The 23,301-nt window shown below is 44.2% G+C and overlaps 1 protein-coding gene across 3 annotated transcripts in view; it reads left to right on the forward strand.

Annotated features, from left to right (window-relative positions):
* The window catches only part of ZNF608 (zinc finger protein 608), a gene marked incomplete at its 3' end in the record, with an annotated part of 108,213 nt that overhangs the window by 79,875 nt on the left and 5,037 nt on the right, over positions 1–23,301 (forward strand). For all 3 annotated transcript variants that reach the window (XM_080677762.1, XM_080677760.1, XM_080677761.1), the window contains exons 4-6: positions 17,716–17,803; positions 18,315–20,766; positions 22,364–22,781. In XM_080677762.1, the coding sequence (XP_080533888.1) occupies positions 17,716–17,803; positions 18,315–20,766; positions 22,364–22,781 (2,958 nt within the window). The remainder of the gene's footprint in view (positions 1–17,715; positions 17,804–18,314; positions 20,767–22,363; positions 22,782–23,301) is intronic.

Here is a 23,301-nt window from a genome sequence, read left to right on the forward strand (position 1 = left end):
CACTAAGAAAGTGCCGGGCCACTTGTTGAGGACAAGTGATGAATAGTCCTCACTTTCCGTAATGCTACCTTCCAGTTAGGGTACCACGAACCAGGCCCAGCTCCAGGCCCACACACTGCCAGTGGCACGCCAACCAGAGGCAGGTGAGATCATCGGTGCCAGCAAAGATCACAAGGAAACATCGCTCTAAGCTTCTTCCCGCGAGTTTTCCTCTGTGAATAATCGAGAATGTGTAACCTAGGATTTGCACTGCTGAGCACTAAGTTAAATAATTTTGTATCTCCCTGAAATCAATTTCTGATTATCACACATGCAGATTGAAACCCTGGCTTTAAAATGGACATTCAGCAAATAACACTGATGTTTCCTGAAAGGCAAGGAAGGCTGTCATGTTATGCTTCCTAGGCTTCACCAGCTATTTCCCTTTGGTGCACACAGGCAGCTGGGGCCGCACATGCGGACGAGACCATTATGGAGAGAGAGCTTTCTGCTCTGTCAGCTTTGTTTTATAAAAGCTCTGCTTTTTTTATTGCCTTTATCTATTATATCTGTAACATTTATTTAAGCAATGACAAATCTCTCTTTGGGGCCCAGAGTCTGGGAGAATAACCACGGGCAGGCAATCGGAAGATTTGTTGGATATGACTGTTCATTAAATTGCAAGGAGTAGTGGGAGAGGCCAGCAGTCCGCATCTGCTGTGGCTGGGCAGGTTACAGTCTGTGCTTAGAGCTTCAGCATCAGGTGAACAACAAATGTACCTCATTAATTGCTTTTGTAATCCTATCTATCTAATAAAGAGGGAATATGCAAATTGACCATCACGCCATCACAAAGATGGTGGTGCCCATAGCCATAAGATGGTGGCTCCCAGTAACCTCAGCCCCACCGGAGTCCCCCAGTCCTTTCAGCCCTGCCGGGGGTGGGGGGGCGTGGGGTGTGTGGTAGCAGGCGTGCAGTGTGGCCAGACCTGCCCTCAGCCCCCCAGCTGCCCAGGGCTGACCCAAGGCACAGGCAAGCCTCGGATGGCAGCTGCCCAGCTGACGCCCGAGGTGTAGGCAAGCCTTGAATGGCGGCTGCCCAGCCGATGCCCGAGGTGCAGGCAAGCAAGCCTTGGATGGTGGCTGCCCAAGGCTCAGGTAACCAGGGCCGGCCAAGGCTTGCATTGCTGGTGGTGGCAGCAGCAGAGGTGTGATGGGCGCGTCACCTTCCCCTGATCGCCGGGTCACCTCCAACCTCTGAGGGCTCCTGGACTGTGAGAGGGGGCAGGCCAGGCTGAGGGACTCCCCCCGCCCCTTCCAGTGCATGAAGTTTCATGCACCGGGCCTCTAGTAATTCCATAAAAACAGATGGCTTCTGAAATCCCAGAGGAAGGTTCCTGATTTCTTTAACTTGTAAGAGTACTTATTTCACAAAATTCTCTAATAAAAAATAGTAGATATGGAAAACCAAATTACTTGTATCTATATCATTATCAAATTATTTTTAAAGTGGAGAGAATCAACTGAGATGAGCACCTTTACTTAGAAAGTATCAGAGGCAGGTGATGAATAACTCAACTCCACAGTTTTCATTGTTATATTTCGATTTGTATGCATAATTATAACATCGGAGTTCATTTATAGTCTTATTCATTTCATTATTTTATTTGCCTTTAAGAAAACATTTATTGAGCACCTGCTCTTTGCAGGCACTTCGAAAGTCATTGTGCTTAGTCTCCTATGAGAGGCTGGGGGTAAACACAGGTATCCTGAATGTCATGGTAATGTCTGTGGTAAAAATATCCACAGGGCCTGTCAGGCAGTCTCAGGGCCTCCTGGAGTTCAGTGCACCTGAACTCGGACGTTCAAAGGAACTTGGAGGTGTGAGGCAGGTGAGAGTTAAGCCATGACAGTGGAAGCATAACCAAGGCCTGACTTTGGACAGTGGTATGGACAGGGACAAGGGGACGGAGTTGGGAATTAGTAGGGAGTCAAAACAGGCATGATTTGGTGACTGGTTAGATGTGAGTGCTTAAACAGAAGAAGTCTGGACTTGTGAATTTTGTCTCCTTTGAAACCACATGTAGAATCATAAGAAGTTGGAACTGTAATCTAGTGAATTCTAGAGTCATCCCTAAGTTTTATATACTGTAGTTACCGTCGATGCAGTTCAACATAATTATAGAAGTTTCTAGGTTCCATGCCTTCCCCAGACCATTGTTTTCTCCTAGAAGGCACATTATGGGTAAGGAGACTAGTAGTTCAACAAATTAAGGTGTATAGGCATTGGTGTGCTGGGAAATAATTAACAACCAGTTCTGGGGTGGGAGTTTCGGGGTCAAAGAGGCTGAGAACTCTTGATTCCTAGTGTTCCTGTTTTCTGTGGTGTATCTAGTGTTCTCACCATGTCAATTTCAAGCTTCCGATGGGATGTCCTTGGACATGGATTTGGGAAAAGATGTGCCCCATGTCCAGCACATGCTTCCAAGCCCACCTGGGTCGCCACTTAGATGGCCTTACTCACCCTGTGGATCCCCATCTTTGCATATGTAGCTCCTTCATGAAATTGTGTTATTTATAGACTTGTTCATGTAAACTTGCATAATGCATTTAGGAGCATGGTGACTATGTTCAAATCTCTGACATTGCAACCTGGGGCAAGTCAGTTGGTTAAGCTTTCTTTCACAGAGTTAATTTGTTCATCTGTAAAGTAGAAATAATAAAAGAACCTGGCATGTAGGTGCTGAGAAATGAAATAATATGTGTAAAATCACTTATTCTTATGACTTACACATAGTAAAGCACTCAATCAATGCTCCTTATATTTATTTTGTGTCTTTACCCCCTGGGGACAGTAACTCAAATGTTAGCTCCCTGTTGTGTAAACGAATGCTTATTTTATTAGTTATGAATTTCGTTCTTTGAATCTTCAAAGGAGATCACAAATTCAACAAGTATGCTAAGATTTGGTGGGCCAATCTTGAGTTCACTTTGTCCACAGGCTTAGACACGTTAGTGATACCTATTTGGTGCCCTTGCAGCTTCCATCTTTGTTGACTCAAGTCTTATAATTTGTAGTCTGTGTTTATATACAGCACCTACTTGAATATTTTCATTGAATCTTTTTCTAACTTATTTCTGCACTGTAAGAAATAGGACTACCCAATGAAGTCCTTTTATGTAATAACAGGCTACACATTCAGTTTTGTGGTTTTTTTTCCTAATAATTTACAAAACAAGTTTGAACCCTGGTAGCCCATGATATTGATGAGTTCAATGTGGCTTTGAGTGCATTCTTGGTTAAATTAGAAAATTCCAATTTTCGCTAATATTAAAGTTGAGTTGGACTGAGTGACACCAGAAACTGTAATGTGCTGTGCCAAGAGGCTTTATCAATACTGAGAGCACAGTTTGTTCTAAGAACCACCACCTTTATGGACAGCCTATCCATTGTAGGCTTATAGTCACATATCTGGGGGTCAGTACACTACCAAACGCACATGGAGCAGAATTTAATTGAAAAATGGCTTCCTATTCACTCACTTGGAAAAGTGTGCACTAATTCATATATACTAATTCATATATACTAATTCATATACTTGGATGTGAATGAAATGGCATAATCTCTTGGCTAAATGTTGACAGATTTTGTGGCTGAAAATGTCCAAATTAAAAGTTAAAAGTTAAGTGAAAAACACACACTAAAAAAACAAACAAAACCACAACCCTTTGTTTTTTGTTTTTTTTTTCCCCCTGTATGCAAGAAATTCAGTTTCCAAAATGTCAACATGTGATTTCTCCTTTGAATCATTCAGATTCTAGCCTGTTGCTCAATACTTTCAGCAAGTATAGTTGGGGGCAGGGGCTTGCTGTGTGCTGGGCCTAGATTGGACAAAAACCCGCTGTGCTCAGAAACAGACCTGGTGTTCTGGTGCTTGCTTTTGACCAGGCCACGGCCTTTCCCCTGCCTCCGAGAGGTCTGTTTGGATAAGAAGAGTTTGCCTGGTTTTTCTTTCAAAGGAATCAGGAAGCCTTTGGACCAATAATTAATTCTGCAATGTCTTTAGAGTACAGAATTCTTCACCCAGAGCCTGAGTGGAATTCTGTAATCTTCACCCTGGGGCCATCCAGTCAGTTGCTGGCTGCTCACAAATATAGCTACTAGTTTCCAATGAAAATATCTTTAGTCATTTTAAACAAAGGGCACAGAAGGAAATAATAGGTTTCTCCATCAAGCATTTTCCTCCTGCCCCATGTACTAATCCCCGCAGGTATTAGCCATGAAAAAATATTTAATGCTCCGTATGCCAACTCCCAAGTGTTATTTCGCATTGTCCAGCCAAACATTCTGTGTTTGCATTGGTATTAGATTGAGCAATTCAGAGACTGGTGGGTACAAATCAGATTTTTGTCTACAATGTGTGTGTGTGTGTGTGTGTGTGTGTGTGTGTGTGTGTGTCTTTTGAGAATGTTACAAGGCAACGTGGGAAGATCTTGAAATGTTGAGTCAGGTCTTCTTTCAATGAAAAGAGGTGTATAAAACACACCCTGATGATGAGCTGCAATTAACAGTGCATTACTTTCTGGAAAAGACTTCAAGCTGGCTGCCCTGCAGGTCAGAGTCAATAAAGACTGAGTTACTAACAATAGCCTTTCTCTCTCCCTGAAGCCTTGGACTTAACCCTAACTTCATCAGACAAGAGAAGAGAATAAAGCGAACAAAAGGAGTCTTGGAGGCTGACTTGGGCCTAATGCTCAGAGGCCGTAAAAGCTGTCAGAGAGCTTGATTGATTGGCTCTCACGCCTTAGTCCCCAGTGCAGAGCACTAATGTTCCAGCCTCTTCTGAGAGGGCTGATGTGCCACCTGGGGTCAGGACAGGTCAGCCTGGGGGCTAATGTTTCAGAGGAGGCCAAAGTGCAGTCAATAATTTATACGGAAATTTGTGCTTAGAGTCGCAAGGAAAGCAAGTTTTTACTCCAGTTCCAGTCTGTCCACAAAAGAAGTCTGGGTCAAACTTTAGATCATCCGGCTAACATCACTGTGATATGTGTTAATAGCCCTTAAGACAAACTTTAATTGAAGAGAATTAAAATCATTCTGGAATATTTATTTAGCAGTTATGTGGAAACAAATTTCAGGAGTTTCAGAATTGATAGGTGAAATGGGGAAAGGAAAACATCAGCGATTTTGAGTTTATTAAAAAAACAAAAGTAAATCGCCCCTAGAATGTAAGAACCAGATCAGGTTAAATCATAGTGACTTTGGAAACTATTAAGTGTCTGTGGGGAGAGTCGGCTTACATGCTTACAGGATCAATGATGTGAAAGTGAGCTCACAGCACTGACAACATGGAGAGAAATGTTAGGTAATATCAAGGACTGGGAGAGATACACGTATCAGAGAGGAATTAGGTTGCACTTAGCCACCTCGAATACTTCTTCATCATGTTGGCAGAGAAATGTAACCAAAAGTCAGCTTAGGTGGCTGTGTGTGGCTGTATGAGAGAGTATGTGTATAGAACATACATCCCTTTGTCTACATAAACACATGCATTTATACACTCAGCATCCAGAAATAGAGCGAAGCAATGACACCCAGCGAGTCTGGTCAATCAATAACCAGCTAAGTTTTGTTCTGCTCCAGCAAAACGAGGCCTTGCTCCAGTAAGTGCTAACAAAGGCCCTTTTCCCTCTGCTCTGCTGAGGAGAGCACTATTAGTCAGGCTTCATTAGGCTTGTTTACAGAAAAGAGCTGGTCTCTAAGCACGTTATTGAAATACTTGTAACTCTGTTGGGCTTTTTCTTCCCTGAAAGATAAGAACTTTGGAATGTGGGGTGGGGGAGGGTGGGAAGGCAGCCTCTGACCATTGTCAAGAAAACTGGCTTGGTGAGATGGGAATTGCAAAGATGAGTTTGCATTTAACCTCATTTGCCTCCCCAGAGCCTTGCTGCGGGGTCTCATTGCTGCCACCCAGGTGCTGGGGACCTTTCACGTCGCCCTTGGTAATTTAGACAGATGTCAGGCGTTCAGGTCGTTTTGCTGTTCCTGGAAACTTGACTTGAGGGTTTCCTTACCCCAGGCCGCAGGGAGGAGGCTTCAGTGGTTTGGAACTGCATTTCATAGTCAGCTTTCTTACTGAGTGGTGGCAGGAGGAAATGTTTGCTTTAAACAATGGGTATAATTGGAAGGATGACTTTATATTGGTCGAAGTTGGTGTTGGGTGTAGAAATAATAAAAGTCCTTAATGTTGGAATTTACAGCCCTTAAGATTCTGAAAGGTACATAGACACAGAAAAGTATGATGGTTATCAGAGGAAAGGGATTAGGGGGTGATTAAGGGTAAAGGGGGCCAAATATATGGTGACAATGATTTGACTTTGGGTGGTGGGCACACAATGCAGTATACAGATCATGTATCATAGAAATGTACACTTGAAACCTTATAACTTATTAACAAAATTCACCGCAGTAAATTTAATCTTAAAAAATTCTAAAAGATAGATATGCCACATGCACAGTTAGCCTGGTCACTGGGAATACAGGACAATTAGTGTGGGTGCCTCTATCTGGAAGGAATGCAGGAGGCTTGCTGCTGGCTGTATTCCAGAGTGGGGAATTCTTGGTATTTTGGCACCTTCCATTCCTCAGCTTGTGACCTGGTTTATGGGGGAGTTTCAAAGGTGAGGAAGCCCAAGTCCATTTGCTGAGTGACTCTTTTGTGCCAGGGCCCATGTTAAATGCTTTACATGTCCCCTTATTTGGTATTGATATTGTCCCTATTTTACAGACAAGGAAACGAGATGGGGGAAAGGGGCTCAGAGAGTTTTAGAAGCAGCTTTGAGGTCTTTGGGCCAGGAGAGACTCCAGAGCCGTTTCTCAGGCACTCAGGGGGCTCCATTTGATCACCAGTCACTTTTATTCTTTCTTCCTCCCTAGTCCTCAAAGCAAAATTGACTGCAGACTGAGCTTGATTAGAGTTAATTCCTCCAGCTTTTTTTATTACATTCGGAACCAGAGCCATAATTATGTGGCTTCACTGCCTGAGTGTGTGAACTACCTCCCACGCTGCTGCACTGCTGTGGGGCAAGGCCGCCTCTAGGTGAGAGCAGGGCGGTTTATCAGGGGCAGAAACCTCCCTCAGCCATTGCCTTTTATTGTAAGGGCACTGGCTCTGGTTTCTCTGACAACCGCATTCCTTCTTAGATTTGCAAAGATGGTGATTTTTACGTGGCACACAACGTGTACCCCTTTGTGTGGCATATACATGCAGAGCCTTCCTATTCTCTCTCTCACACACACAGTTGAGAGAGGCAGCTCCATGTTTTTCAGCCTCTGTGGTAAATTGCTACTTTAAATTTCAGCAAGTGGAATAATAGCAGAGTGATCATCTCCAGTGAATGCTGTTGGCCTTTGTAAAGAATGGCTTGTTTCAGAGGTTCTGTGATTTACGGAGACACAGCTGGTGGCCAGGAGAGCTGTAGGAATGCGTGCTCTCCTGGGCCCGGTAGAGCTAGAGATGAAAAGGGCCCAGAGCTGGCACAAAAGCAAATAAGCACTCTGACTTTAAATAAAGCATCATAATTTATATGAACCAGGTTCTTCAGGCCCAGGGAGATGCAGCGGTAGCAGCTTTTTGATGTGAGTGTAATTGTCAATTGGTTCCCACTGTCCCCTGTACCTCAAGGACTGGGGATGATGAGAAATTACTTTAAAACACGGTCCTGTAATCTAGAGTGATATTACACATGTTTTGACAAGCAATTCGCTGGCACTGAAACCTGAAACTCTGCTAATCTGCCACCTAGATGGATCTCCAGTAGGTCTGTGGAGAGGACTAGGTGATGGAGGAGTAGGGAGGGCTGAAACCTCCACGTTCCCTTTTCCGAGCCTACCGCCCTTCCCCGAAGTATATGAGGTTTTTCATTCTTACGTTTTAGTTCCTCTGCATCTTCCATTTTCATTCATCTCAATAATTACTTTGCCTTCCTGCCTGCTCCTCCCTCCCTCTCTCCTGCCATAGGGAAAGCCTTGGGCCAGGACAGATTGCTGCCTGAGCAGGGAGGTGGGGAGGTGGGGAGGTGGTGTGTAGCGATTAAGTGACTTTACAAATGCACAGTATCTTACACCCTTCTTCCCCCCTCCACCCCTAGAGTACTCCCTTTTAGGAGAAGTGGCAAAGGTGAGGAGATTTTGCCTTAAGGATCATTAATTTTCCCCTGGATTTGTCCTTTTCTTTATCCGTTTTTCAGGTTGAAAGTAGCGGCATTGTGGATCCTGGCTATAGAAGTTGTTAGATCCTGTAAATAATATGAAGTGCAGGAAAAGACAGGATCGATGATGTGAAAGGCCTGCATTCTTTCAATTGCTTATCTTCATGGCCTGCGAGTCTGGAAGTGCTTCCCTCTCCTTCTGGGGGATCCTGGCTGTGTGCTTTATGCCAGGACCTCGTGCACATGGGTATTTCCTAAAAGAACATTCTTAAAGAAACGTGTTAGGAGCAATAACCATGTAATTATCATGGCTCCATAGCAGTCCTAGTTGAGTGAATACTTATCAATTACCTCTCCCAAGGTATGTTTATTGATTTTGGGGAGAGAGGAAGGGGAAGAGAGAGAGAAACAGCAATTGATCACTTTCCATATATGTCCTGACCGGGGACGAACCCACAACCTTTTTGGTGCAGGGGGCGACGCTCCAACCAACTAAGCCACCTGGCCAGGGCCCTTTCCCAAACTTTTGAATGCTTTTATTTAAACGGAGAAAAAATATCCTCCTAGTGAGCTAATAATTAAAGCTTGTGAGACTGGATTGGGGGAGGTGAGTCAATTCTGTTATAGTTGACATTGAACTCTGGTCTACCTGTGAAGAAAGGGAGGAGGAGAATGAGAAATCATTGCGATACTCTTATGTATCTAAAAGGAGGAGAGGACATGAGGAAACTGTTGGCCCTGGAAATCAATCATCTAAACGCATCATATTTCAGGTAAACCAATGTGTGCCTGCAAAGGAGCCAGAGAAAATGCAGGTTTATGACTCTGCACTGGGAGACCAGAGTGGCGCTGTTGCTTGTCTTTATGCTACCAAGCTTCAAGGAAAGTTTAATCAACAAGAAACGAAACCTCTTTATACAAATATATACCTATACTCCAGACATATACATGTTCAGTTCATGTATTTAAATTGCTCCAGATGTTGGTCTCAGAAGATTGTATTTTTTTTCTGCCCTACCCCTTTCCCTTCTGCCTCCTTCCCCTCCTCCACCTTTCATCATTCACTTGAGCATAGCGCCTCATCCTGCTGTGTGTTGGCTGAGTGTTGATGGACCACAGCTTGGAAAGCATCCCCTTGGAGGTGCAGGAGATGGGTTTGATGCGGCCTGGCAGAGTGTCTCTGACCTGCTGCCCTGGTTGAGGCAAGCTCAGGGGGATTGTCTTCTTCCCACCATCCACCCTCTCAACACTATCACCTAAACCTGTCCTCCCACCTGTCCCCAAGTGGGGACCCTGGGTACCTTAGCAGAAACTATTAGAGGAACTACCTAAGCCAGTGGTTCTCAACCTTTCTAATGCCGCGACCCTTTACTACGGTTCCTCATGTTGTGGTGACCCCCAACCATAAAATTATTTTCGTTGCTACTTCATAACTGTAATTTTGCTACTGTTATGAATCGTAATGTAAATATCTGTGTTTTCCGATGGTCTTAGGCGACCCTGCTAGCGGTTCTCAACCTGTGGGTCGTGATCCACAGGTTGAGAACCGATGCTGTAGAGCCTAAGACCATGGGAAAACACAGATATTTACATTACGATGCATTAACAGTAGCAAAATTACAGTTATGAAGTAGCAACGAAAATAATTTTATGGTTGGGGGTCACCACAACATGAGGAACTGTATTAAAGGGTCGCGGCATTAGAAAGGTTGAGAACCACTGGCCTAAGCACTGAGGGCTACAGATTGTGGTGTGAATGGTTGCAATATATATAATTTCAACACTAGCCTCAAACCATCAAGGATAATGTTGCTTTAGGATGTATATATATGCCTAACTTAAAAGCACATGTTTTTTGTTACTGATCATGTTTAAAATTACTTTCTAAAGATCTGTGTGATTTTTTTCATTATTCCCTTTGTTCCCCAAAATGCCTGTATTGATATCTATGACATCTTGTAACTATGGAACTTGCTAAAACATATGTACTGAGTATGTAAAAGAAGGAAAGCAGCTCTTTCTGCAGTAAGCATGGAGCTCTAATGATGTGTTTTGATTTGATTTTTTAGAAGTTATATCTTAGGCTATCAAAGTTGTTATTTATGTTCAAACTTATAAAATACTTGGTCTGTGAAAATACTATCACCATCTGCATATGTATGTATGGGACAGCATTTTAGTGTTCCTGGTGGTGCTGTATAAAAGCCTGATTTCTGCTCTCTCTTACCCACAAGACTGCTTGTATTTTCTAGAAGTGGGAAAGGATAATGTTACTAAGGAAGCAAGAAAAGAAAGGCAGCAAGAGCTTCTTTTAGCTGACCAGTCAACTGGATATTGACCACCTGTCTTCCTGGGAAAGAAATAGATGGCAGTGAATAAGCGAGAGTCTAGTTTTCCAAGAAGCTCAATGATTTTTCCAAATCAATACAGCTCATCAGGCCTCAGAACAAAGGCTGCAGGGGAGGTGACAGTGATGGAAGTGGCTGTGTGTTCTTTTGTGTATTAAACCATAAGACCCATGGGGAAACAAGGTTTCTTTAGCCATGTTTTTCCTTCCTTTTTTTTCTTTTAAGGCTTATTCACTGTATTTAGCGCGGGGGGGCGGGGGGGAAGCCTTTCAGATTTTTTATAAAAGATTTCCATAGATGCTATCTGATGATCAGACTTACTTTTGCAAGAGAAAAGCATATCAAGTAGGAATGAATACCATCTCTTAACATGTAGATTAGAACAGCATTTTGCCATTGCTTTTTGCTTTTTTGGTATTGGTCTAGGATACTTATTTGGGTTAAGGCTTTATTTTTTTCCTTGTTATTTATGGATAGGGTTTAGGTGAACCGAAAAGAAATGTCTGGGTGCCCAGATTAACCTCTGGCAAATAAAGAATCATAACTATCCTCCCATAAACGAACCTTGTTCCTAATGTCCTGAAAAATAACGCCAAACCTTAATAGGAATGCTGAACTGTCATCTGAGAGGTTATAATTAACGCAGATAGAGTGGTGCCAACATATTCCAGCCGCCGACAGAGAATGTCTATCCAAACCAGCAATTTTTAGCCCTTCAGTGCTTTAATCTTTAAGCTCACTGTGCTTTCATAAAGTAGTACATTAACACCAGAGCAGTGTGTCTCTGGGGTTAATGGCTGGGGTGGCAGCACACTAGGGCATAAAGTGTTTCATTACACTTCCCTTTGTTAGTGCTGCCCTATCTCCCAAGCTCCATTGCCATACACTGTTTGTTCAGATAAAGCCCAATGTTCAGGGTGACTAATCGCAGCACTGTGTTCCAGATGGTTTGATTACAGGATGTGGTTAAAGTGACTCTTCAAACATTCCGCCCAGCAGTAGGGCTCTTTAAAAAAAAAAAAAAAATACTGCATTTTCTGGTCATGTGACAACACTTTCTCGTCCTAATGTTCCATATATACTTGGCATGGGTACTAGGAAAGTCCCTGTGCTTTTTGGCTGTCCAGAATTTCATTGGCAACCTTAGTTGTAAATTTAAAATTTCCCCAAATAATTATAAACTCAGCGTTGTCCTTTGAAGAAAGACCGACCTGAAGGGTGGAAACTCTGAAGCCAGAAGCCCCAGCTGTTTAAAAAGGGACCTGTATTGGATACAACAGAACCACAAGAACAAGCCATTGGAGGGAGTTCAGTACAAAGGAGTGGTGATAAATCATACCTCGCACAATAGTCTCATTGTATAAAAATATAGGGTAATACGATATCTGAAATATATGAACTTTATCTTGTACTCATGAAACCAGCATATTGTGGCATTTTAATTGTCGCTAATGTTTCTACTGAAAAATATATAAAAGGAAAGAAATGTGTAAAGTTTTAAAAAAGGGGTGTGTGGCATAAACGGTTCTGTTTCATTGTTATTAGAATGGGGTTTCTGTTTTCTGCATGACTGCACACCAAGTCCATCCAGATGTGCTAGACTTCATCAGAGTTCAAAAAAGTTATGTCTGATTCCAGATTCGGCATTTGCAATGCTTGGCAGAGAACTTCTGTCGCAGGGATGAGGCACTTGAAAGACTCTGAAATGGTCTTTAAACTGTAATACAAACAGCTATGCTGATCCACTGGGAAATCAGCCATTTGCCCAGTTCTTGAAGAAACATCTTCACAAATACCAGAAACAGTAATTCATAAACCATATTTATAACATCTTTGGAGCCAAATCTCTCCGCAGAGAATTTCTATCATCCATAAGCCAGTGGAAGATTATGCTTATTGAAAAAATATGGGAGCAGTGAAAAGAAGTGACTAAAATTCAAATCTAGATTCTCTTCCATCACCACCTGGTAGTTCCTAGGTGCTGAATGAACTCTCGGTGCTGGGCACTGTGCTCACAGGTGTGCTGCGTGCAGACACTGCTCTTGTTTTCAGGGAGTTGTAGTCTAGTTGGCAGAGACAGGCATACTGTGTGTAAGTGTTAAAGGGACCGTGTATTAGGTTAAGACAGATAGTCTCAATGTTGGTTAAATACAGTAAGAGTTTGTTTGCTGCTCACCTCGTAGACTAAGTCGGTATTCCTGTCTGGTTATCCCCAGATGAAGGAGACCCTGCCATCTTCTTGTGGCCTTCAAGGTTGCATAGGCTCCATCCCAGTCAGCCAGAAAGGGGAAGAGATTAGAAGAACATGGATGGGAGATTCTTATGGGCCAGGCCTGGAAGTGACGCATGTAGTTGACTCACTTTCATTTTTTAGAACTGAGGCACAGCATCACATCTAACTGGCAGGGAGGCTGAGAAGTGGCTGGTTGAGAGAAAAAATGGATTCTGTTGAGTGTTCATTGATGAGGGGACTATATGGAGTGAGTGAGGACCCAGGAAGGAGTGGCCTCGTTTTTTGTGTGTGTTGTGTATGGTCTGTGTGTGACGGGAGAGGATTCAGAAGAGATAACATTTGACTTTGTCTCCGTTTGATTCTAATTCATTGGGAACCTTCACTTTCCCTGGGGATTTGGACTAGGACAGCTTTAAAGTTTTTTTCATGGGAATTAAAAGTGACATGCAGAATGGTTGAAGAAACTTGTTTAGGCTGGAGGGGAAAACATGAACTGGAGGTGAAGAGAATGTCAACATGGTCATTGTCCTTGCATGGGTGAACTAGATGAGGGGTGGACTGTCTCTCCAGGGTATCAGAAGGCACGGCGAGGACCACGGTGTTCAGGCAGGTTTTAGTTTAGAACCAGGAACAACTTTTAAACAAGACGGCTGGAGGATAAGAGGGCAGTCGTGGGTGCTGTGAGGGATGGAGAGAAGGGGACATACACCTACAAGTATTGGCTTTCTCATCTCATAGCTATTGCATCCTTGGGGCTTTGGCCCACCACAGTCCTCTCAGCCTTTAGTACCTTGTAACCTTTAGGTTTCTACACTTATTATTAACTTTCCCTTCCATGTTACTAATTCAGATTCCCAAATAAGTCCCTGTTTGGTTGCCACCACTTCAGGCACTCATCACTGGAACAGTCAAGTGAGGCCAGGGTTGGGATTACTGGTCTAGGAGCCTAGTCCCCTAAGATTACCGTCTGAGCAGGCACTGTGGGCAGGACAGGCACTGTGAAAGTCACATCTAGGATCTAGTTTATTGTGATGGATTAAGGGCCCTACTCCCTAAGTATGGATAATATGTGAACTATACTTCCACTTCTGGATTATAGGGTATCCCTATGTTTGGGTGGAGTTCCAGCCAAAATGTGATTTGATTCCACAGCACCAGATAAGTGCCTAGTTTATGCCCTGTAGATGCACAATAAATGTGTAATGGGCCTGACCATCTCTCTGGGACCACTTAACTGCTAAGTATTGACATGAGGAAATGACAGAACAGTGTGACGATTGAGTCTTTCTGAGAGCTCAGGGCTCTTTGACTTGTAGAGGGAAGGGGCTCAGGTTATCGAACACAGACCACATTATTAAGTGTCCTGTAAGTAATATGCTTTATGGGGGCAGCAGCTTAGATTCTGTATCAGTATCTAAGACAAAGCCTTAATACAAAGAAGAAAACGGTGTGGTGAGCACACTCAAACCATCCATTGCTCTCTTCTTACTTCATTGGTAATAATCATCAGATATTTTTCAAATATAAAATGTTACAGGGCAGGCATTATTAGAATTTTGAGGAAGACCATGCCCAGTCCATGGGTGGAAAGGGAGGATGACAAACCTGGTGGGACACTTGAGAATATAAAGATGAAAAGGACTTGCAGAGATTGTCCCTGGAGACTAGCTCATAGGCTAGAGTTGGAAAGAATAAATATGCATTAAAAGAAATATTAAATCGTTTCTGGAATAAATGCATATTTATTTCCAATTTACATAAACATCAAGCCAGAAACATAACTATGCACGGATTTATAAAATTCAGATTTGTACATTTAAAGGACTAATTTTCATTTGGAGCATTTATTCCTTCAAAAGAAGTGGAGTCGGCTTTATGTGACCATGAGTTACAAAATGTTCAAGATGTCGAGACTTCAGCAAAACGACAAACCATGTACAGCTTTTAGAGCTGAAACACCACCTCTGTACTTGGCCTCTCACAATAGGATGTTGTCTGAACAGAGACTTCCTTACAAGGAAACAATACACTTTGTAGTTTATGAGAAGAGTTCCTTGAGCCTTCATTCCACCCTACAGCAGCAGATCTGGCTGTGCAAACACGCATGTGCTGTAGTCACATGGGAATTCCGGGCAGATAGAAATACTCTGGCATTGTGAAGTGGCTTGTACATATAAAGAAAAATAGACACAAGCACACATATTTAATTAGCTCTGCGAGACGGAGACTGTTCAAAATCTCCCCAGGAATAGAACGTTTTAAATAAGGAGGGTAGAGAAATAAAGCTGACCTATTGAGGCCCTTTGAAGTTGAAAAAGACTGTAAAGATTTTTTTCTCCACCGAGTGCTAATAATACTATTAGTTGTACTTAGATAAGAGGTCTGCTTGTGTGGCTTCTAGAAATGGTATCTGGCAATGTGAATACCTGTACAGTGTGGGAGTTGCAACTGAGATTTAGCTTTAAATGGTAGACCCGGATAACCAAGGATTTGCTTGTTTGGGATCCCTGCCTTCTCACTGGCCCTCCGTTTTCCTTTGTCCTTTTTGGAGGCCAGGAATTCGGTTCTGCGGGTTTGGAGCGGGCTGGTGGGCTGCATGGAGCTGCACAGGCAGCGAGGGTCGCGGTGTTAAACCAGCACCGTCACACAGACTAGCTTTCATCACACAGAACGGCCTGCGGTGATCGACAGAGCGGGGTCTTGAGGGCAGCGCTCTGGCCCCAGGAAACCCGGCTGGGCGCACCAGTCCCAGCCTGGCTGGCCAGCCTGCCTCCGGGGTGCAGCCTCCTCCCTCCTTGGCGCTGCTTTATCCGCGGCTGAGGCCTCCCTGATCCCTGTGGCCGCCCTGGGCCCAGCCAATCAGACGCGAGCATTCCCAGCAGGCACCAGCCAATCCGCGGCCAGTATTTGCTGGAACCGCGAAACCCTTAGGGGAAAAGCAATAACAAAAGCCTTTCACTGCTGACAAATGTTAAGTGTCTGTGCAGACTTTTCCTGTTTTTAATTTTATTACTGCAAGAATGGAGGGTTTGTTGTTTCTTTCATGTTTCCTTTCAAGCAATTTTAATTATACATTTGTGCTACATCAGGGACTCTGGAACGCAGTGATTCAGCCTATTGCATCTAAAGCTGAAATGCAGTAACCTTCTGGCAATACAGATATATTCCTGTACTGTAAATATAGCTGACATGCTAAAGAATTTTAAGCAGCTGTAAAGGTCTTTGACACCACACACAGTGCCCCAGAGAGCACATGATGTGAAAACCAGCTCCGTCTTCCCCTTGGCCTGCTCTCCCGCCCACTCCCTTTTCCTGAAGGGATGTGCTCATAAAGAATCCTTTCCTCCAATTGTTGTCTTGTGCAAATTTTGACCAAATGCCTAATTACCATTGATTCCCATCCCAATGTGAATGTTATACTCAATGGTGTGTTTTTTTAAACCATTCCTGAGGGGCTTAGAATGGAATCATCTGTCATCTGAGGAAATGCTTGCTTTGCCTCATGCTAGCTTTTCCCTCCCCTCTAGACTATTGCTACAGTGAGTAAATTCAGCGGTTACCTAAGTAATAGCAACATGGACCATATGGGAAACAATTTTTAAATCTCTTTTTGAGGCTTCTGAAAGGAATCATTCCTTTCCCCTACTTGAGTCCCAACCATTCAAATATTTTACCTGGTGTTAAAATGCTCCCAAGGAAATGAGTCTTACCTTGTGAGAGGTATATACCTTACCCATAAAGGAGTTCAATATAGGTTTTTTGTAAAATTCAAAATGGCAGTGAACAAGTGAGCAAACCAGCTAGAAATAGACTTTGAGTAATGTCCCTTTGTTTTTCTAAGAAAGTGTGGGGGGTGAGGGGGGTAGGTACAGAAAAGAAAACAAAGGCTCGCTTAAATATTTTATTTCTTTACCCTAATATTTTATGTATGCCTCAACATCTAGGTCCTTGTAATATATGCTTCAAAGGAGTGATTTTTAAAAAATGGCTCTTGTCCTCTAGTGAAATAAAGAGGATGTTATATTTTGTTTCCCTGTGACATTTGGTATACTAAGTGCACTTAAGTTTCGTGATTCACAGATGCAGTGCTAAATTAAATCGTCTGTCTGCAAAGCAGTTGGGAAAAGCAAAATGGCTTGCAGGAAACAAGTGTGCTGGTTTGAGGTTTTTTTCTAATCTTTTGTGGCAAATGCTTACTGAAGTTGACTCTAAAGATAAGCCCAAGAGCAAACCTATTGTGCACATTTATTTTCTTAAGAGGCCTATTTTAGGAGTCTTTAATATGAAACAAGACCAAACAGTGAAATAGATACTGCACGAAGGCTGATTCTTGTCTCACAAAGCCAGAGAGGGGAGGATTAGGAACGATAAATCATCTGATTGTTATCTGGACTCCATGCCCTCTGCTTCCCTGCTCTATACCTATATTTGTGCACCCACATAATTTTTTTCAGTGAAAATCGCCATTATTTTATATTGTTGAATTAGAAACAAAACCGATTTCTTTCAGTCACCTTCTGGTTTAAGCATTGGTAACTGGCATTTAGTTTTTGTTGGCTGCTTGCCAAACGAAAGCAATTATGTGTAATAATAGAAAAATTAAGAGGTGAGTGTTGCTATTTTACAGCAGGACATGGCAAAGACCATTTCCTTCTGTCAGCAGTATCTTGATTACACTCTCACACACAGCCTTACCCTTTTGTACTGCATGCGCATGAGTACACACACACACACACACACACACACACACACACAATTTCCTGTGGGTTTTCATTTGGGGTCACTGAAACCAAAAAGAGGAAGAATGCAAACCACAGCTTTTGAAAGCAAATGAGAATAGAACTTTGCTGGTAAAGCAGTAGTAGTAATAATAATAATAATAAACGAACTGTAACTAGAGTAATCTGTGCTAACCAGGGTCCTCCTTCATTCCCCACTCTGCAGGTGTCCTAGTGGTTAACGTCACATGGAGGAACAAAACCTACGTAGGGACCCTCCTGGACTGCACCAAGCACGACTGGGCCCCTCCCAGGTATGCCCAGAGCCGCTTGTTTCAGGCTCTGTTTTCTCTCCTCTTTCCTCTCCTTCCCCATCCTCTCTTTGCAAGGAAACTAGAGAGAGAGATGAATAATACATAAAAGTCTGCCTGTAATTGAAACCAAGCATAAGGGAAATGAGCAATTCAGGATTGAACACAGTAAAATGCAGATGCTGGATTTCTTTTCTTCCAGGAGATTGCTACTCCCTGCCCCTTCTCTCTTCTTTGTTTTCTTTTTTTCTCAAAATGGGAATTTGAACTGGATTTGAAGCTGGCTACCTGAGCCGTTTTTCTTTGGTTTTCGGAAGGAGAATATAAGCCATTGGTAGCCTGCTCTTTTGCAGGTGTTGAAATTGTCGGTGAAAGAATAGGGTATCTTTTCCTTATCTGGGCCCAGCCCTAAGGCTGCTGGGGTGTTGGCTGCTCTAGGCTGCATTGTGTACTTTGTGATCTCACCTGGCTCTTCGGGGCTGCTCATTTTGACGTCTGTTCCTTGCTTTCCTAGGTTCTGTGAGTCACCCACAAGCGACCTGGAGATGAGAGGGGGCCGGGGCCGAGGGAAGAGAGCGAGGTCTGCCGCAGCCGCCCCGGGCTCAGAAGCCAGCTTCACGGAGTCCAGAGGGCTGCAGAGCAAGAACAGAGGGGGTGCCAATGGGAAAGGGAGGCGGGGCAGCCTCAATGCCAGCGGGCGAAGGACACCCCCGAATTGTGCCGCTGAGGACATCAAAGCTAGCCCCTCCTCCAGCAACAAAAGGAAAAACAAGCCTCCGATGGAACTGGACCTGAACTCCAGCTCCGAGGACAATAAGCCTGGGAAGCGTGTACGCACCAATTCTAGAAGCACTCCCACCACCCCTCAAGGGAAACCAGAGACTGCTTTTTTGGACCAAGGCTGCTCCTCGCCAGTGTTAATCGATTGTCCTCACCCAAACTGCAACAAAAAGTACAAGCACATCAATGGCCTGAGGTACCACCAGGCTCATGCACACTTAGACCCAGAGAACAAGCTGGAGTTTGAGCCTGACAGTGAGGACAAGATCTCGGACTGCGAGGAGGCCATGAGTAATGTGGCACTCGAATGCGGTGAGCCAAGCACAAGCGTATCAGCTTATGACCAGGTGAAGGCGCCCGCGTCCCCTGGCTCGGGGAACCCCCCTGGGACCCCCAAGGGAAAGAGGGAGCTGATGAGCAATGGGCCAGGTTCTGTTATCGGATCTAAAGCTGGGAAGAATTCCGGCAAAAAGAAGGGCATTAACAATGAGCTGAGCAGCCTCCCAGTCATCTCCAACATGACAGCCACATTGGACAGTTGTTCGGCGGACGTCAGTCTGGCCGCTGAAATGCCCAAACTAGAAGCTGAAGGATTAATTGACAAGAAAACTTTGGGAGATAAAGAAAAGGGCAAAAAAGCCAACAATTGCAAAATGGACAAAAACCTCTCCAAACTGAAAACTGCCCGGCCCATCGCCCCGGCCCCGGCCCCCACCCCCCCGCAACTGATCGCTATCCCCACGGCAGCCTTCACCAACACCACCACGGGGACGATCCCCGGACTGCCCTCCCTCACCACCACCGTTGTGCAGGCCACACCAAAGAGTCCTCCGTTAAAACCCATTCAGCCAAAGCCCACCATTATGGGGGAGCCCATCACCGTGAACCCGGCTCTTGTGTCGCTCAAAGACAAAAAGAAAAAGGAGAAGCGAAAGCTCAAGGACAAGGAAGGGAAAGAGACGGGAAGCCCGAAAATAGATGCAAAGCTGGGTAAACTGGAGGACGCCAAGGGGGGCGGGAAAGATCTGTCTGGGCATTTTTTAAAGGACCATCTCAATAAGAATGAAGTGCTGGCCAATGGATTGTCAGAATCTCAAGAGAGCCGCATGGCCAGCATCAAAGCTGAGGCTGACAAGGTGTACACATTCACAGACAACGCTCCCAGCCCTTCCATCGGGAGCGCCTCCAGAATGGACTGCAACACCTTGGTGAATGGGCAGGCGCCCATGGCCCCGCTGCACGTGCTCACGCAGAACGGGGCAGAGAATTCTGCGGCCAAGACCAGCAGCCCTGCCTACTCGGACATCTCTGATGCTGCCGATGATGGTGGTTCGGACAGCAGGTCGGAGGGCATGAGGTCAAAAGCCAGTTCCCCGTCAGATATCATTTCCAGTAAGGACGGTGTTGTAAAAGGGCATTCTTCAACGACAGCACAGTCATCTCAAATGAAAGAGTCCCATTCTCCCTATTACCACAGCTACGATCCTTACTATTCTCCAAGTTACATGCACCCTGGGCAGGTCGGCACCCCTGCAACTGGGAACGGTGGGAGCACACAGGGCATGAAGATCAAGAAGGAGTCTGAAGAAGACGCGGAAAAGAAAGACAAGGCAGAGCAGCTAGATGCCAAGAGAGTGGACCATCCCTCAGCATCCCTACAGCCTCAGCACCAGTCGGTTATCACCCAGAGGCACCCTGCCCTGGCTCAGTCCCTTTATTATGGCCAGTATGCCTATGGGCTCTATATGGACCAGAAGTCTCTGATGGCCACCAGCCCTGCCTACAGACAGCAGTATGAGAAATACTATGAGGACCAGAGGCTGGCAGAGCAGAAAATGGCCCAGACTGGGAGAGGAGACTATGAACGGAAAAATGAGCTCCCCATGAAAGAGCTGGGCAAGGAGGACAGTAAACAGAAAAACATGCCGTCGGCCACAATCTCAAAAGCTCCCTCTACTCCGGAGCCTAGCAAAAACCATTCTAAACTAGGGCCATCAGTGCCTAATAAAACTGAGGAGACAGGTAAATCGCAGCTTCTCTCCAATCACCAGCAGCAGCTTCAGGCCGACAGCTTCAAAGCTAAGCAGATGGAAAACCACCAGCTTATTAAGGAGGCTGTAGAAATGAAATCTGTCATGGACTCTATGAAGCAGACAGGTGTAGACCCAACCTCCAGATTTAAACAAGTAAGATTGTGGAGCATGGCCCCCACAGGGAGAGAGCAGGCTGAGACTTGCGCACACATGTCTGGGCTTGGTGGCTAGGACTTCTTGACAGGAAATAAACCAGAGGGTTCATTAGGGTTGATTCCTCTTCTTTTGAAAAATATCTTAAAAGACTGTCTTAGGAGTTACTGTGTACCTCTGAAGTGTACATCATTCACAGTTTCCTACAACAAACTGTGGACATGTGCTTTCCATGGTCCGTGATGCTGTTGACTCACTGAATCTGACGTGGTCCTTTGATTTCTTACCACATCCAAAGTGAGGGAATTCTGCCACAAGGCCATTGAGTTCCCTTCTGACTTAACGCTGGGATTGAGAGTCTGACCTCTAAAATACTTGTTTTTCTACATTCCAAATTTCTCTTGGCATCTTTTAGGAATGTTAAAACTGGGTTCCTAAATTCACATTTCCCACTCAACTCTTTAGTGAAACTTGGGACCCACATGGCACCTGGGATACCTGGATTTCGGATTTGCACCTGTGCTAAGTGCCCCGACGTGAGGAGAGAGGGGAGGACTGGGTAGATGTGCCTCGGGCAGTCATCCCAGAGCCCTGCAGCCTGAGGTTACACGTGCAAACACCTGGAAGTCGGTCCTGTGAAAGCACACACGTGCTAGCACTTTCTGTCATGGTTCAGACATCCTGACTGCCTTCCGTTCCCTGAGTGTCCGTTCTGGAATTTCCCAGCATCCCCCACCCCCACTGCTCCCACACTTAGATCTCCTTGGTGAATCAGAGCAACAAAATTCTTTCTTCACATTCATTTCTGTTCAAAAGTCGGACCTTAGGCCCAACCTTGAATGTTCACTTAGGACCTAAATTCCCAGTGGGTTTATCATGAATGGGATGGGGGTCACAAAGGCCATTTAGGACCCGAAACTCTGCCCTCCCCCCCGCCGCCTCCCAGGCCTGCCTCAGGCTGTGGCTTCCCAGGGCTGTTAGAAGGGCGTGATTTGCAGAATGGGGTTATAAATGGCTTTGTTTTCTAATGGAAAAACCATAATGTGTACTATTAATTTGAAATTTTGTTATGATTAAGATATTAGCACATAATGAGATATATGAGCCAATATAGTAAGCTTCAGCTGTGGGTGAAGAAAATGTATTAGGAAACCAATAGTGTTTTTCCCCTAAATGATATTAATTGCTATAGTAATTATTTGGATTTACTATTATTAGCTTGAGTTGGAATTTTAAAAATTCTTTTTGCCTATGTGAGATATTAAAAGGAAAATGAGAGTTAGATTAAATACATGTAAGGATGTTATTTAATGTAGAGAAATGACCTAAGTTTGAAGTCCATCCCCACACGTGGGCAGCGGTGTGACCCTGGTGTCACTTGGAACTTTAAAAGCTTTGCTTTTGTCTTCTGCAGAAGTGCTCAGTAATAATGCCTACCCCAGACATGATTATTCTGTGTAGGAGGGAGAGCTCTGTGCAGTGCTAGTACATGAATAAATGTTAACTTAGTAATAGTAATAGTGCTGTCATGATGATTAATGGTTTCTTTGAAAAAAAAAATCAAAATTTTAAAACAAATCTTTTTCTAAAAAATCAGGATCCAGATTCAAGGACGTGGCATCATTACGTATACCAGCCCAAATACCTGGATCAGCAAAAGTCAGAAGACCTTGATAGAGAAAAGAAATTAAGGGAGGACAGTCCCAGGAAGACTCCCAATAAAGAGAGTGGCATGTCCGGCCTCCCGGTATCATTAACCAGCATTAAAGAGGAGCCCAAAGAGGCCAAGCGCCCTGACTCTCAGTCCATGGAGGAAAGCAAGCTGAAAAGTGACGATCGAAAGACTCCCGTGAACTGGAAGGACTCTCGGGGAACAAGAGTGGCTGTGTCCTCACCCCTGAGTCAGCATCAGTCCTACATACAGTACTTGCATGCTTATCCTTACCCACAGATGTATGACCCCAGCCACCCTGCATACCGGGCTGTTTCTCCCGTCCTGATGCACAGTTACCCTGGTACGTGTTGTGGGTTCTAACTCTATTGGAGGGAAGAGGCTGTGTTCGAATCTTAGCTATTAAAAACTCAGGATAAATTAGATGCTTCAAGAGTGACATTTGTTTTGCTTATTTTTATGCTGCTTAAAGTCCTATAGATGAAACTGATTTAACATAAGAGTTCTTTAAGATGTCAAGAGTCCTCGGCTATTGTTTCCATCGTCTCGGATAGGCTGCTATAGCTGTTAGACTGACAGATACTTTATTGCCTGTGAAAATATTCTAAGCACTTACTGTCATAATCATTATAGTTACTGTTCCTTTCACTTAAGCGGACACATAAATGTATGAAATGGCTGTAAGCTCAATTCTGTTTATAACCTCCGTTCATCAGGATGAATTAACTGGGAGAAGAAAATTGAAGGACCTAGATACAGTTTAACAATGATGTAGCCCATTCTTAACGTAATCCCCTATTTTAAGGTCTATGACTCTTATCCCAAATTCATGTAATCTAAATGGTTTCCTTTTTCTTTTTCTT

Source organism: Plecotus auritus (genome assembly GCF_963455305.1).
Source record: "Plecotus auritus genome assembly, chromosome: 7".
In the NCBI taxonomy this organism is placed as follows: domain Eukaryota; kingdom Metazoa; phylum Chordata; class Mammalia; order Chiroptera; family Vespertilionidae; genus Plecotus; species Plecotus auritus.